At 36.3% G+C, this 16,002-nt stretch overlaps 1 protein-coding gene across 1 annotated transcript; it reads right to left on the bottom strand.

Annotated features, from left to right (window-relative positions):
- Window positions 1-10,420: 10,420 nt before the first annotated feature.
- Window positions 10,421-13,058, bottom strand: LOC113337460 (U3 small nucleolar ribonucleoprotein protein IMP3-like). Its single transcript, XM_026583142.1, has 4 exons — window positions 12,785-13,058; window positions 12,570-12,677; window positions 11,065-11,139; window positions 10,421-10,924 (listed from the first exon to the last, which is right to left on the bottom strand). The coding sequence occupies exons 1-4, from the start codon at window positions 12,916-12,918 to the stop codon at window positions 10,693-10,695; spliced, it is 549 nt and encodes a 182-aa protein (XP_026438927.1). The 5' UTR covers window positions 12,919-13,058; the 3' UTR covers window positions 10,421-10,692.
- Window positions 13,059-16,002: the final 2,944 nt, after the last annotated feature.

Genomic DNA, 16,002 nt, shown 5'->3' with positions numbered 1-16,002 from the left:
AGTGCAATCCATTATAAGATGGAAGTATTGACTAAGGGGGAGTGATAACATATCACCATAGTATTATTTCAAAGTTGTGATGCAATTGGACTTTAATAATACTATGACACTGAATAACATGATTGAGAACCTTCATTTTTATATTTTTATTGCTACGGATCTTCAACAACAATGATGTTGAGTTGAACACATTCAGAATCGATGGAGAACTTGAAGTAACGAAGAATTCAAGGAAGTTGAAGAGCCAAGGAAATCAAGCATGATGGATCAGAAGCTACAAAGTTTATTTATTTTGTAATCTATATGTATTGATAGTTTTGTCACTAAAATTGACAAAGAGAAGATTGTTAGAGCACTGCTCGGTCGAACTCGCAAGCATTGGTATCTCAAGCTTGTTTGTCAAGTTTAGTTGATCAAAACTATATACTTGATTTCTAGTCTACTTATAACTATGTCTCGGATTAGGATAGGAGTGTGTAGTTGAGCTTTAGACTTCACGGCGTTCACCAATTGAAGAAGAAGATCTACTGAAGAGCTTGGAGGAACTTCATCAACAAAAGGTATGTGGAGACTAAAACTTATCTATCACTCATAAATCTATTCTATTATATCTTCTAAAAGAGACTAAGTCGTATAGCTATATAGACTTTTACATTATACACATTTGAAGTTCGATCCGAGTTTATATCGTTTATATATTTGTCGAAATACGTGTTATAAGCTTTTAGCTTTAGATTAAACTTCATCATCTACTTGACGCATTTAGTTGGAGACAACTCATTTGTTGGAAACTAAATATTAAGTCAAGATGATCATGTAAAAATTACATTGAACATCTTACATGATTTGTATGAGACAATCATTTGATAATAACTTGGGAAATTTCGTATTAATCGATTAATCACTTGAAAATTACTTGAATCTAGTGGTATGTGTAAGATTACCATTGTTACTTCTAAGGATGTTTCAATGATAAAATGAGAGTTTAGAAATACTACCAATGTCTGGATATAACACCGGTTGTATACTTTGTATGCTAACTGTGTAGCTCTAGTTCAGGTTCGGAACTCTTGTTTGCGAACTATGTTTGTGAACAGGTTTACCTGTGAAAGGTCCGGAACTGTGGTTCGCATACTCTATTTGCGAACGGCTAGACAAGGCTAAGTCCGGAACTGTGGTTCGCGTACTCTGTTTGCGAACGACAAGACTAGGCCAAAGTTCAGAGTTGTGGTTCACATACTCTGTTTGCGAACACAGTGGTTAGGTTCTGAAATCGGTAAGTATGAAATTCATACTCATGAACTCAGGTTCATTTGCGAACTCAGTTTGCGAACTAAAGTCCCTGGAACTCTAATGAAATAAGGTGTGCAAACTTGTTTTTAAAACCGTGGCATTATGTTCATGAATTGGTTCTTGTATAAGTACTTTGTATAATTACAAACCATACCGGATATGTTTCAAATGGTTCATGTATATTTCTATGAGATAGTGAACATTTGAACAACTCTCTTGAAACACATTTAGATTCATTTATTATCTATCATGATTGATTGATCATCATATTTGGTCTAGAAGTGTTAGATGAATGTGGCTAAACTATAAGTGTTCCTATGGTTTACTTCGCTTAACTGTTATTGAGCCAACAGGTTATACACGTTTAGGTACGGTTCATCCACATCTAAACATAGGTATATTTCATTTGGGTGTATCAAGCTAATACCATCTGATAGTGGAGATTGATTGCTTAGTTTCTAAGCAGACTTAGATCATGAGTTCATCTAACGGTGAATATTGAATGCTTTGATACTAAGCTATCTTATCTTTGATTGTAAGCAACTCTGAATTGAAAGGTTATATAAGGGAGAACTCTTGCAATTGGAAAACCTAATCCCGACACTTCCGTATGTCCTATTTGCAAACTAGAGTTGATTCTCCTTTAACCTAGGTTTTCCAAAACCATTATTAGGTTAACGACTTGAAGACTTCATTTGGTATTCGTGAAGCCAGATCAAACTATTTTCTTTGTAGTTGCATATTATGATCTTATTTTTTCTATCGTATTGAGTTTAATCTTCTCTAAGATTTATCTCCGATAGGTAAGATATAAAAAGTAATCACAACATTTCTTCGTCTCAGACTCTTGTGATTCCGCAATAACTTCTTCTGTTAATCACTTAGGTTATTATGAGGTGACTAATATTTCCAGGCTGCTCTGCGGGAGTAGAAGACCAGATTATTAGTTGAATTTTCTGTTCACCTTGATTATCTAAAGACGGAAACAACAACCAGAATAGACTTTATCCGTGGGAGAAAAATTTGTTTATAAGTCTTCGACTTTGGGTCGTAGCAACTCTTAGTTGCGGGTGAGATCAGCTAAGGGAATCATGTGCACAGAGTCCTGCTGGGATTCAAAAGGTGTAAGGAACGCGATTGTACCTTAATCGGTTTGATACTTGGTTAGAGATCAATTACATTCCAGTCTGAAGTTAACTTGTAATAGGCTAGAGTCTGTAGTGGCTTAATACAATGTGGATTTCAAATCTGGACTAGGTCCTGGGGTTTTTCTGCATTTGTCGTTTCCTCGTCAACAAAATTTCTGGTGTCTATGTTATTTCTTTTCCGCACTATATTTGTTTATTTAATTACAATATCACAGGTTGTGCGTATTTCAATCATAGTTGATAAATCCGATATTGTTTGTTCGATAGGACTTGATTGACACACGGACATTGGTCTTTGGTACCATCCGAGTTATTCTCATATCAATCAGTCTCACGGATTTCTATCTAATTGATTTACTGATTGTATTGAGAAAGAGATAAAGCTCTTTGATATCTTTCTTGATTGAGTCTCACTTTTAAGTTGGTGCTCTCGGAATTATATTGAAGTTTAGTCCATACAGATTGTCGAACGAAATATTGGGTGTAGTTGTTATACCCCCGCGTTTTCACAAAAAATTAGTTTTAAAATATTCTTAGCATTGTTACGACTCTCATAAACACCTCTAACACATCTATGATCACTAAAAAACTTTGTATATGTGCATCAACATTAAATTCTTAAGTTTTTAAATGAAAACGACATTTCTTATTAGTTCGAAAAGCATATTTGCCAAGAACTATCACTATACACGGTTCACGTACCCAGACCACTGTGTATGTTCTTCTACATGATTTCTAGAACAAACTTATCACATGCTTTCTTGAAACCATAATTACAGTTTCATTTAAACAAGAAAGTGTGTACTTTAACCTCAGGTTATCTTAGCTTGAATTATAAGAAACCCTTAGTCTTGAATAATTATAAAGAAAGATACTCATTTAACTGGAAAAATCAATCCCTGACAGTTTGTGTCCTAGTTGTGCTACAACTGTCCTTTATTGACATAGGTTTCCTCAGAGAAATATAATTAGGTCTACGACTTAAAGACTTCACTTGGGGATTCGTGCAACCAGGTCCAACAATATTTACCTTGATAGTTCGTGTATCTTGATCTTGATTTTATTTTATTGAGGTTCCCGTGATCAGTTTCAGACAAGATAATTAGAAATCACAAAGTTTTCTTCGTCTCAGACTTAATGATTCCTCGATACAGATATCTGAAAACTATTCTTAAATGATTAGTTTAAGATTGTTCTTCAGAGGTGGTTAAAAATCCAAGATTCTCGGCTAACTGAGTGTAAGTTTTCCGGATTTGTGAGGTTTGCTAGCTTTGTCTATTGCAAACAAATTTCCAAGGCTTGATCTTTGATCGAAAGGGAAATCAAATAGGATTATCTGTTAGAGGCAGGATTGGTATCAAAGGTCCTCACTTAGGTTGAAGCAATTTTTAGGCTATAAAGGACGTCAGATAACAAAATCAATTGTGTAGAGCCTTGCGAGGTTCAAGAGACGTAAGGAGCGCGACTGTAACAGAATCGCTTGGAGGGTGGGTTCGGTCTTAACTACATTCCAATCTGAAGTCTGATAGTATGCTAGTATCTATAGATAATTAATACAGTTTGGTGTTCAAATATGGATGAGGTACCGAGGTTTTCTGCTATCACGGTTTCTTCGTTAACTAAACTTCTGGTATCTTGTGTTTTTCCTTTTCCACGTCATGTTGTTTATCTTTATGATAGGATTTACACAACTAGTATGTACTTGATCCTAGTAGATATGTCCATACATTACAAGACTAGTTTCTTGTAGAATTCGTATCTTGTAAGATAGATAAGTTTTACATTTTTCATAATTCAGATCCGAGGATTAAGATACGACTATATTGATCTTGGATACTGATTTTTGAGATCGTCCAAGTATTCTTCTTAACAATCAGTTTCACGGACTTCATTGTCTAGACTTTCTGATTGAGAAGAGATAGAGATATAAACTCAATATACACATTGTCAAGGATCATTAAGTTGGTCTACTTGCAATTGTATTGGATTTTTTTCCATACAGTTTGTCGAACAAAAAAGTTGGTGGTGTACTTGGTACCCTCTCCTTTTCAGATCCATCCAAGACAATGTCATGCTTGCCCATGAAATTGTGAGAAATTATCATAGAGATTGTGGTTCTTCTAGGTGTTATTTGAAAATAGATCTTAGGAAGGCTTATGACACTGTTTCTTGGGATGCTATTATACTTTGTCTAAAGAAAATGGGTTATCCTCCTCAATTTATCACTTGGGTGCATATTTGTATTTCTTCAGCTAAGTTCCTTGTGATTTTAAATGGTTCGCCTTATGTTTATTTTTCTTTTAGTAGGGGCCTGAATAGGGCTGCCCTTTGTCACCTTGCTTACTTGTCATTGTGATGGAGATTTCGAGCCTTTATCTCAAACACCAAGTTATTGCTGGTTGGTTTGCTTTACACCCTAGTATAACTCAACTTACTCATCCATGCTTAGCTAATAATGTATTAGTTTTCTTCAAGGGAATCATTGTTGTCGCTTCTCCACTTAAGGTTACTTTATCTGATTTTAGTAAGGTTTCAGGTTTGGAAATGAATAAACAGAAAACGACCTTGTATTCTTCTTCTGTAGATTTTTCTATTTTATCCCAGATTGTTCAATGTCTTGATTGCAGCACCGAGAAGTTATCTGTGCGCTACCTTGGAGTTCCTTTATTCTCTATAAAATTGTCTTATCAGGATTATTTGCCTTTAATTTCTAGAGTGTCCAAGAGGGTGAAGTCTTGGAATCAACGAGGCTTTCTATGTTGGTAGATTAATACTCATCAAGGTTGTTCTCAGTGGTATGAACTATGTTTTTCTTGTTATATGGATGAGGATTTGTGTAACATTGTTGAGCAGTTGAAGATGGTAGAGCTTGACCAGACTGTTCTTTATTTAGTTGTGTGGAAACCTGGATCCTCTGGTGCTTATACTATGAAGGATACTTACAAGTGCTTGGCTGGTCCCAAAGATGTTGTGCAATAGCTGAGTATTGTGTGGTTTAAATCTCATGTTCTGATACATTCTTTTATCACCTAGATTTCTTTACATTTGAGACTCAAGACTATGGATAAGATGGTCCAGTGGTTTATCCTAGGTGGCTGATTGTATCTTATGTGAGTTGAGCCCTGAATTTGAGGACCACTTATTTCTTAAGTGCCATTTCTCTGCATGTATTTAAATGGGTTTGTTGTTGAATATGAGGTATCCAGAGAGGTCTATCATATCTATATGGAGGAAATTGATTGGTGTAGCAGAGCATTTGTTAGTCATAATCTCATTGCCAAAGTGAAGAAACTAATTCTAAATTTCTTCGTGTGTCATGTATGGAGAAAAAAAACCATAGAGACTTATTTTGCATTTTTTTTTTGCTGACCATGTGGGTTACTCTATTTTAAAAGGTGTCAAAATTAAGGGTCTTGTCTGTCACCATCAAAGTTGAGGACAATCCAGTAGCTAAGGCCTTTATGGACAATTTCAGTTTTAGTTGTGGGTTTGCTGTAACTACCCCTAGCATCTTATGTACGTGGTTGGATCATGCTCCTGATTTCATCATGGTGAATACCAATGACTTTATAAAAGACAACTATGGTAAGTGGGGTGCCATTCTTAAGAATTATATTAGTGATGTGATTGTTGTTGCAAAAAGAGGTGGTCCTCCTATTTTTGTGAATGCTCATGAATTACAAGTTTTGGAGTTGGGTGTATGTCTTACTAGAGAAAATCCATCTTGCCATTGGTTCATTAGTGAATCATAACCTTTTGGTTAAGAATGAGGGATCCCCCTGGATTCTTTTGCAAATTTGGAGAGGGGTGTATAGGTTGCGGTCATATTTCAATATCTTTTAAGATCTCTCATATTTATAGAGAAACGAACAAAGCTGCAGATCTATTAGTTTATTATCATCCCCTATCAAATGGGTGAATGTGAATCTTGATGAGTTTTCTCCTGAGTTGTGCGCTATTTTAAAGGAAGATAAGGAGGGGCAAGTTGTACAGGCAAAACTATTCATTTTTTTTTTGGTGTGTGTGTGTTTCTGTTTTTGGTTTCTAAGGGGTCCCTTTAACAGTGATCTGAGTTCGAAACTCGTGATCTACATAACGAGGGATTTTTCTTTCCTTCTTTTACTAGCTACCTAGAATTTTAGTAGATCTTTGTGAATATAACCTTTGGGTTTGAGTCCAAATTTGTGCACCCCTCTAAAACTGGGGTGCAAATTCCGGCCCTCCCTATTGGAGGAATAATCAGTTACAAAACCAGAATTAACTTCCTATTTTCAATCTAAAGAAAAGTTCTCTCTCCATTCTTTTCCTTTTTTTTAGTTAACTTTTCATTCCAATCGTTTACACACTGAAGTTTGTCTCTGGGAAACACTTGAAATTTTACGTACATAGTCTTAATCAATTTTTTATGATTAGCTTTTTGATAATGTCGATGATCATACTGACAGGGATTAGGTATATGCATTATCAGGTCAACTATTGACAATCTAAAAACCTAAGTAGTGTTACACTTTTTGTACCCAACTGATTAAATTATGCGCGCAATTGACACAAATCTTTGTTTTTTCTCAGTATTCCTCCAAAATTAAACCCAAGAATTTTTCTCATGAAGAAAAACCCAAAACAATTCAGGTTTTATAAATATGTGTTTTAACATGAAAGAGTTAGATTTTATAGAGAGAGAGAGCAGAAAGGGCGATTTTTGACTTCAGTCATGCTATTTTGACTTTTCTAGGTTTTTGAATCTCTTCTCCTTGGGGTTTGATTTTCATTCTCATGGCTCTGTTCTCAGAGATTGATGCAACTGGTTTTAATGGATTATTTTCATCTATAATTTCCGATCTATATTGTTTTTCTCTCTTGATTGAGTTTACCAGGTAACTTTCCCTTACTGCTCTTTTGGTTTGCTTTTTTCTTGATCTTGTCTCAAGCTTGATTGCATTTGTGGGGGTTCAATCATTGTTGTTTTCTTTGATTTATTATTTATTTTTTGCTCATTCAATAGTAGTTTCCTTATCTATCTATCTATGTTTTTTTTTTTTTGCGAACTCTGTTGGTTCGCTTGAGAGCTCATGAACTCGTTGTCTTTGCTACTTTACTTGGTTTTATAGTTGTGGTGTATTTGCAATAAAAGTTCCTCAATTTTTATCTTTAGATGTTAAGTTCTTCTAGCGAAGGAACTCAACAGGGAGGTCCTTATCTGTTCATGGAAAATTCTTCGGCAAAAAGAGTTGTTTCAGCAGCTCAGCTGGGTGCTCTGCCTCTCCTTTTCTTAAAGGGGAGTTTCCTACAATTAAGCTAACTAAGAGTATGTATAATAAGGGTTTGAATCAGTGGAAATTTAGTTTCATTGGCAGGCTAGATTTAAGCAAAGTTAAGCTAGAAGTAGCAATAAATCAATTAACCTGCCAATGGGATCTTGAAGGTGAAGTCAAACTAATTCCAATTGGAAGAGGGTTCTTTGTTATTAAGCTTGATAATGAAAATGATAAGCTAAAGATAAGTTTTGGAGGTTCACGGAAGGTGGCTGAGCAATATCTGCATGTTAGAGATTGGGAGCCAAAATTCAATCCAGACAACCAGAGAACTTCTCTCGCAAGGGTATGGATTAAATTTCCAGGTCTAAGTTTGGAGTATTGGACGGAGAAAAATTTGTTGGCGATGGATAAAGCTTTTGGCAAGCCAATTCAGGTGGATCACATCACCCTCTCTATGGAATTTGGTTACTATGCTAGTGTGTTAGTGGAAATTGATATTGCTAATAAGATTCCAGACCAAGTTTGGGTTGGAGAAGATGATAACTATGAAGGAGTTTGGGAACCCACCGAGATCCTAAAAGTCCTAAGTTTTAATCACATTGTAAAATTGTGGGACATTTGGTATCGTAATGCCAGTCAGTTAGAAAAGATGTGTCGAATAATGAAATTGTTCACACTAGTTTTTCTAATGAGATTGTTAAGAAGAGAAAATGAGATCTAATAAAGCTAAAGAAACTCTATCAGTAGAGGAGAGTCAGGAAGGCCTTAAGATAGATTTAGAAAACAATGGTCATCAGGTTATGGAAGGTGCAAGCACCACTTCAAATGACCCTTCTGTTCCTCCAGGATTTGAAACCCAAAACAGATTTCAAGGATTGGAAGAAGAGGAAGAAATTGTTCCAAGTAAGTTAGAAATGGAAGACTCAGATACTAGCTTCACAAAGTTGTCCTTTTCCGAGCCAGCTTTGAGCTCGACAAGAAAGTTGAGCACAAAAACTAAAGCTACAGGTATCTTCCCTAATGGTACCTTTGGTATTTTAAAGGCAAAATAGAAGAATCGTCCGAAAACGATTAAGGATCCTAATAAAATTTCAGCTATTCGATTCAATGAAATGGGTTCTATTATGGGACTAGAATTTCCCATCTTCGAAGAAAGCTTGCAGAGGAATGTATGATGACCTTGTGAAAAATCATGATGGTTTAATCATTGAGGATGTGGAGGAGGCTCACAACTGACTTTTTCTGATGATTTAAGGTTTGCAGGTGGTAGTTAAAGAAAGGTTCTTAGGTTCAAAAAGTTGATTCTTCTCTTATTAATCTTCTTACATTTTTTTGTTTCTAAATTTGTTATCTCTTCAGTGTTTCATTTGTTCTCTCATATGTTCTTTTGCTTTTGCTTTTGGTTTGGCTTCTTAGCCTCCTTTAGTTGTACCGGCCTGCACACGACTTGTGTGTTTTTAATATATTCACTTTGACCGATAAAAAAAAAAAACATGAAAGAGTCAGGAAAAATTGTCTTTTGATTTCATCTTTGAAGTTTCCACATAGTATATAGATAACAAGGAAAGTTCTTCTATGTACATTATATTGTCTTTTATGTTTCAAAAATCCGAAAACTATAGATATATAGACTGGTTAAATAGAAAAACCAAGATGAATTCAACTTTGATGAAGATTTGTTTTTAAAAGGACTATGAAGAAGAACTGATTATGATTGCTAAGATCGACAAAAACTTAAGGAAGAGAGAGAACAAATTCAATTATATACGGAAACAATCATAAAAAATTAGTCAAACTAGTGGTTTTCCAACTAACCAATTTCTCCAATAGAGAGGGCCGGAAAGTGCACCCCGATTTTAGAGGGGTGCACAAATTTGGACTCTTTGGGTATAACCCAATTAAACAAACAAAAAATAAAGTAAAAAATAAATAAAGGGGTCCCTTTAACCAAGGGCTGTCAATAGGTCCGGGTCCTCCCTGTACCACTAGACCCGCCCCAGATCCTACTTATAAAAGACGGGTCCGGCTCCTAACGGTTCCGGGTCCGGCTCCTAACGGTTCCAGGTCCGGTTTCTAAATTTGTGGACCTAGAACCGGACCCGTTTAAAGACCCAGGTACCCATCAGTTCCGGGTACCCGTTGGGTATTAAGAAAACTATGAAAAAAATCTTAAAAACTTAATTTCCTGCACTTTTTAGTTTGAATCTAATTTTTTTTAAAAAAACTTTATTATTACTTCTTAATTAATGTACTAAATAAAATTAAATGTAAGAAAAAAAATGAAAAAAAATGAAAAAAAAAGCCAAAGCTAGCAAAATGCTTATAATTTTGTTAAAAAGATGAATAAAAGGATGAATAACCGGATACCCGATACCCACGAATATCCGACGGGTATTATCTGTTTGGACCCGTTAAAATTCGGGTCCAATCGGATAATTACCTGTCGGCTCTTAAGTTGTTAATGGGTCCAACTTTAGGACCCGGAACCGAATCTAACGGGTCCGATTCCGGGGAATGGGTACCCATTGACCTACTTTAACCGGCTAATTGATTAAAGAAAGAAAACATTATTCTTGAAACAGGAGCCATCTTTTCTGAACTATGTCCCTTTAACCGGCTAATGAACCATTGTACAACATTTCCGGATCATATCGAGAGGGGATTCAGAAGCCATTCTACCAAATCGTTTAAACGAAGATAGTATTCACAGGCCCAAGGTAACAGAAATGAGTATTCAGTAAAAGGAGAGCCCAGAGCTGACAATAACTGTATACAACAAGCTTCACAGTTCAACTAAATCACACAAACATCTCAATTACTAGAAAACTAGTATATAAATATGCCACTTTGGAACTTTAAAGTTAAATACTAACTAGAAACGAAGAAACAAAATACAAAATATCTTTCTATTGTTGATCAACACTCTAGAAACCGATGCCAAAACCTTAAGCTAAATGACTGCTAGTATCAAAATACACAAACTATTCGGTGTATACTCAATTCATTGCATCATAATCATCCCTTTGCTCATTGTAATCCAAGACTTTAGTCTTTATCTTGGATGTATCCACCCACGTGACCAAGTCTTCCATGTTTCTCGTCACAAGGAAGGCAGGATCCGTAACTGTCTCTGGTCCAACCCGGATGTGCCCTTGCTCAATGAATGTCACAGCTTCTCTCAAATGTTCAGCAAATTTCAAATGAGTCAAAACAGTTGCTAATCTTCGCCTGCACATTTACCGGTTAATAGGTAAATAGAATAAATCAGAAGAAAGGGAACATGAGATATTTCTAGTGCCAATGGTGACTGAGAATAATGGTAAAAAGGATATCTTAGATTCTTAGTTAAACATGTTTTAAGTACATACCTGCAAAAGGAAGATACGGACAATTTGTCACAAAGAGCCAAGCTCTTCCTGGTAGGGATGACACCCATGTTATACCTGCAGTATCAACATAGAACCATCATCAACACATGGTTTAAACATACAATATTATGGAACTATCTTACATGAACTGATACGGACCATTACAACTAAGCAAAAGAAATATCATAGACTAAGAAGTTCAATACTCTGCACCACATAATACACGCTGTTGTTTAGTCTTTACTAAGCTGAATTAGCCTCATGGAGATCATAATCATATATATAGATCTTTTCATTTGACAACGATTTGAGGAAAGATGTGTATTGGCAATTGATAACAACAAAATAGGTTGCACGAACACATGTGCTTGTATACCATTACCACGACCCAAGTTCCCATTTCTTCAACTTTTCTCCTTTTTCACTCACAAAATTCCACTCTAGACCTGCAACAACTCCTCACACTCCCAGCTAATGGACTGAATAGTGAACCGGTTAAGGCTCAGCATAGACTGAGAGACGCCTCTAATCCAGGTCAATGGACAAGACTTGGCAAAACCCACTGCATTCTGCAGTTCCATAAGTGGTCTCCAACTAATCACGATGATTGTATTGTGAATTACTTCTAACCAATTCAATATTTGAATTTCCCTACCAAATTAATAAGATTCTATTTCTCGCTGCTGTCCTTAACACAAATCAATACATCACTCTAGACAACAAATCATTACATCGCTGGAAAGCCAGATGTGACAAGCTATTCCGAGACATTGTACAAAACCCAAAACGCTGTTATAAGTTGGCAACAAGGAATTGGGAACAAAACATGCAAGCAAAAAAAGAGTCACCAAGGCAACAAATGGAGCTTCCCACCCTTGGGAACAATCAAAATCAATTTTGCTGTTAAACTAGATTGTGCCTTGCATATGGGTGCTATAGTGTTAACTCTAAGAAACTCTTCTGGTTGGTGCAGGGAAATCAAGGTCCTGACTTGCAAGGCTCAAAGCATGAATGAGGTTGAAGCACAGGCCATTATAGAAGCAATTCAGTGGACGAATTCGTTTGACAATAGGGTGACCTTGGTGGAAGAAAGTGGCAAAGGTACTGTCAAAGCAGTAGAGGGTGACAACAAGTTTTTGGACTGGAAAGCAATCACTATGATTGCAGAAATTCAGAAACTCCTTATGTCTATTAGAAAAGCCAACCGAGAACTCAATTTAAATGTTTGTAGTAAGAAAGCTAATCAGGCGGCAGGTGCATTGGTAACTCTCTCCAATGCAACTACACCCTGTAGCCACCTCTTACCCCCCTAGTACTATCTTTGAAGTTCTAATTTCTGACACTCAAAAGGCCCAATGTCTTGAGCCTAGGCGAAACCCTCAAGCAGGCAATACTATGTACCCGCAAATTTACTAATGAATTCCTTTTTCGTATCAAAATAAAAATACAATAAATCACTCTAGACATGAACTGGGCACTGCTAAAATCGAAGCTTTTATACTCACAGCTTCTCAAGGAGTCTATCAGACATCTCAATCCGGTAAGGGTCACTTGGATCCATCTGTTTCAAAATGTTAACGAGCTTTTGCACCATCCGGCACATCCCATTATACCTAAATATAACCCAAACATCAAAAATCAAAAAGGGCGAAAAACTCAAACTTCAAATTTATATATAAGAATGTAAAAATTAGGTTAAAAATGGAATTTAGAAACTTACTTCTTGTAATCATCTCGAGCAGTGAGATTATACCTACGAACAACTAGATTTTCTCTATGCCCGTGTTCTCTCTTGAAGACATTGAAATCAGTTTTTTTCAAGAGCTTCTGCTCATGAAATTTTAATGACCTCATTGATTGATTCCTCTTATTTCCTCTTCTTTTATTCGCAGATTTTCAGCAGGAAAACAGAGTTATTCTAATACAAGCTCGTAGCTTCTGCAAAACCCTAAATGGCTAAACCCTTTTGTTCACTGGCCGCGGACCCTGTTGGCTTGAACTTATCTAAGAAGGGTTCGGAACTTCGGATATAACAAGCACTCTCAATTTATGTGGGCGCATCTAGGGGTGCACATACCCTACCCATACCCGCCAACCCTACCCTACCCGCCAGTTTTTTAACCGTATCCTATCCTATCCACTATTTGGCGGGTAGGGTGACGGGTAAAGGTTTTCTTAATCGCCAGTAAACGGGTAGGGTGGCGGGTATAGCCATATCCTACCCACCCTACCTAGAAATGCACATACCCTACTCCTACCCGCCAACCCTACCCTACCCGCCAGTTTTTTAACCGTATCCTACCCTATCCATTATTTGGCGGGTAGGGTGGCGGCTAAAGATTTTCTTAACCGCCGGTAAACGGGTAGGGTGGCGGGTATAGGCCATATCCTACCCACCCTACCCGTTGTGCAGCCCTAGACGCATCGAGGCATGTTGCCTTACCTAGTTGAGGCATGCTATCAACAAAATTAGGTCTGGGCCATGGACCTATTCAAGGGGTATTCAAGGGAGCAAGGTCTGGTGGGGTAGATTTCCCAACAGCTGGCTCATACAAAAATGTTTCACTTTTGTTATAAGGAGAAGGTTATTGGATCATAGGAGTGAAAAACTCGTGACCAACTCACCTAAAACGATCCATCCAATATTTTTCAATGAATCGGACAAAATTATCCTCACGAAAATCCCTTACACGTTTTAAAACTTCGAAGACAAAAACTTATTTTCCTCTTTGCTTCCTATTCTTCCGAACCCTGAAGAACAGAGTATGACCTAGAATTTTATTTTCACATCTTCTGAAAAATCCTAACTGAAACATATGTATCGGGATTAAAAAATTATGGGACGCTACGAAGAAACGAAATCATCTTCACAAGATCTCTCTAAGTAAGTTGAATCTAAAATTAGAGATTTTTATTTATTATTTTCAAAATCCAAAATTCATCACTGAAATTCAGTAGAAAATTCGTTAAGTATGGATTCTTTGAGATTGATTGTTGCTTTTATACTGTTCACGAAGTGGGGTTACTATTTATTTACTTACTCTTAGATGATTTTTAGGGTTCAAGTGGTTTTGATTTTTTTATTTTTATTTTATGATGAATGTTTATTCAAGGATTAAGATCAGGTAAGGTTTAGGTTATCTTATCAGAAATGATTATGTAAAGTTTGGATTGAATTAGTAACGCCTCTTTTCAATTCCACAAAAAGTTTGAAGTCCATCAATTTTTCGATTTCTTGCCGGTATAGGAAGGTATCAAATATCTAGATACTTAAGATAACCAATACCATGTGTTCACTACATCTCCCGATGTTTTAGGTTTCCCGAAAGGTCGACGAAAAAGTCATCATCATCAATTCGAAGGGGTGATCGACTATGTAATGAAGATATTGTGGAAGAGGTGGAAAAAGATATTGTGGAAGAGAGTGATGATGCTAGTGGGAGTAATAGAGGGGATAGTAGGAACGATGAAGAGGATGAAGATAATTTTTATGAAGAGGATGAAGAGGATGGTTATGAGTTTGATGAAGAGAATATTGACGAGGAAGATGAAGAGAATATCAGAGAGGTTGATGTTGATGTTGGAAGAGATTCTTCTAGTCAAAAGGGAAAAAAGGCGGGGAAGAGAATATCCCCGGGCAACCTATTAATCCACGCCTTCTATCATATTATAGAGACCACATTGCGCGATTAGTGTGGGAAAATGAGGTATGTTGAATTGTTTAGCTATTATGGTATTTTCGCGATAATTGTTTTGTGATTAATTTGTTTATTTTCTCGGTAGAATCCAAAAGAAAACCCAATACCATTGCTTAAACTCCATCAACACCAAGATATGGTCAAAACAAAATGGCCTATTGATAAAGAGTGTGTTGAAATTCAAGATTATGTAAAAAATAGTGGTTTGTATTCGTTAATCAAGTATGGAGATGACAAGATTGATCGTGCTCTTATCAATGCTTCTCCCGAGGTGTATTCCATGGATGGTTGTATGACTATCATTCAGGTAACTATCTTTTTTTTCATGTCTTCTCCTATATTATATTGTTAATAGTGAAACTAATGTAAATATTGTATGTACTAGATATGGATTTATGATCAGTAATATTATATGTACTATATATGGACTTATGATCACTTTCGGAAGTCTTGAACTTGATTTGCATGAAAAACTTGACGACCTTACGGAAGATCTTTTCCCTGATTCTGACGAGAATGTGTCTATTGGAAGTTTTGGCACCCCAACAGAAGAAGCGCAAGAACTGACTTTATGTTACGTATTTCTTTGTCAATCTTCTGTATTTTCTTTCCTAATTACACCTGTTTGACTTAATACTACGTACAGACATCTTGTTAAACATACTTGTATTGGCTCATCCACTAATAGCAATGCCTTTCATTGAAATTAACAAAGTAGTACCTGTTTTGGACTAAACATTTTGCATTCACGTCGTACCTGGTAAACGAGAAATCTGCATTTCTCGCTCTCCAGACGTGAGGTGACACAAAATCATCTACCTGCTTTTGGTTAAGGAATTTTATGGAATTCACGTTATATCTGGTAATCGAGAAAAGTGCATTTCTTTCTCTCGAGACAAAACGTGAAACAAACAAATACACCAGCTTTTTCGCTTACAAAATTTTAGTGAATTCTCGTCGTATTTTACATTTCTCGTTTCCCAGACAAAACGAAAACAACACATCCTCTTATTTTCCCTTTTTCAACCAAAAATTTAGGATATAAAGATTCTGGTAACACAAAAAGTTAAGTTTATATATACTGATTAATATATGCATTTCACGAGTATTTGAGAAGTGCCCTTCACAAAACAGGTGTGTTGAACATCATATAAACCAGAACTCATCAAGACAAACCATTGCTAGTTCTTCGGTCCCTGCCAAAATGTTCATATTTATTCATGCTTCCCAAGTACCCCTT

Source organism: Papaver somniferum, unplaced genomic scaffold (genome assembly GCF_003573695.1).
Source record: "Papaver somniferum cultivar HN1 unplaced genomic scaffold, ASM357369v1 unplaced-scaffold_16, whole genome shotgun sequence".
In the NCBI taxonomy this organism is placed as follows: domain Eukaryota; kingdom Viridiplantae; phylum Streptophyta; class Magnoliopsida; order Ranunculales; family Papaveraceae; genus Papaver; species Papaver somniferum.
This window is presented reverse-complemented; position numbering and strand designations above follow the sequence as displayed.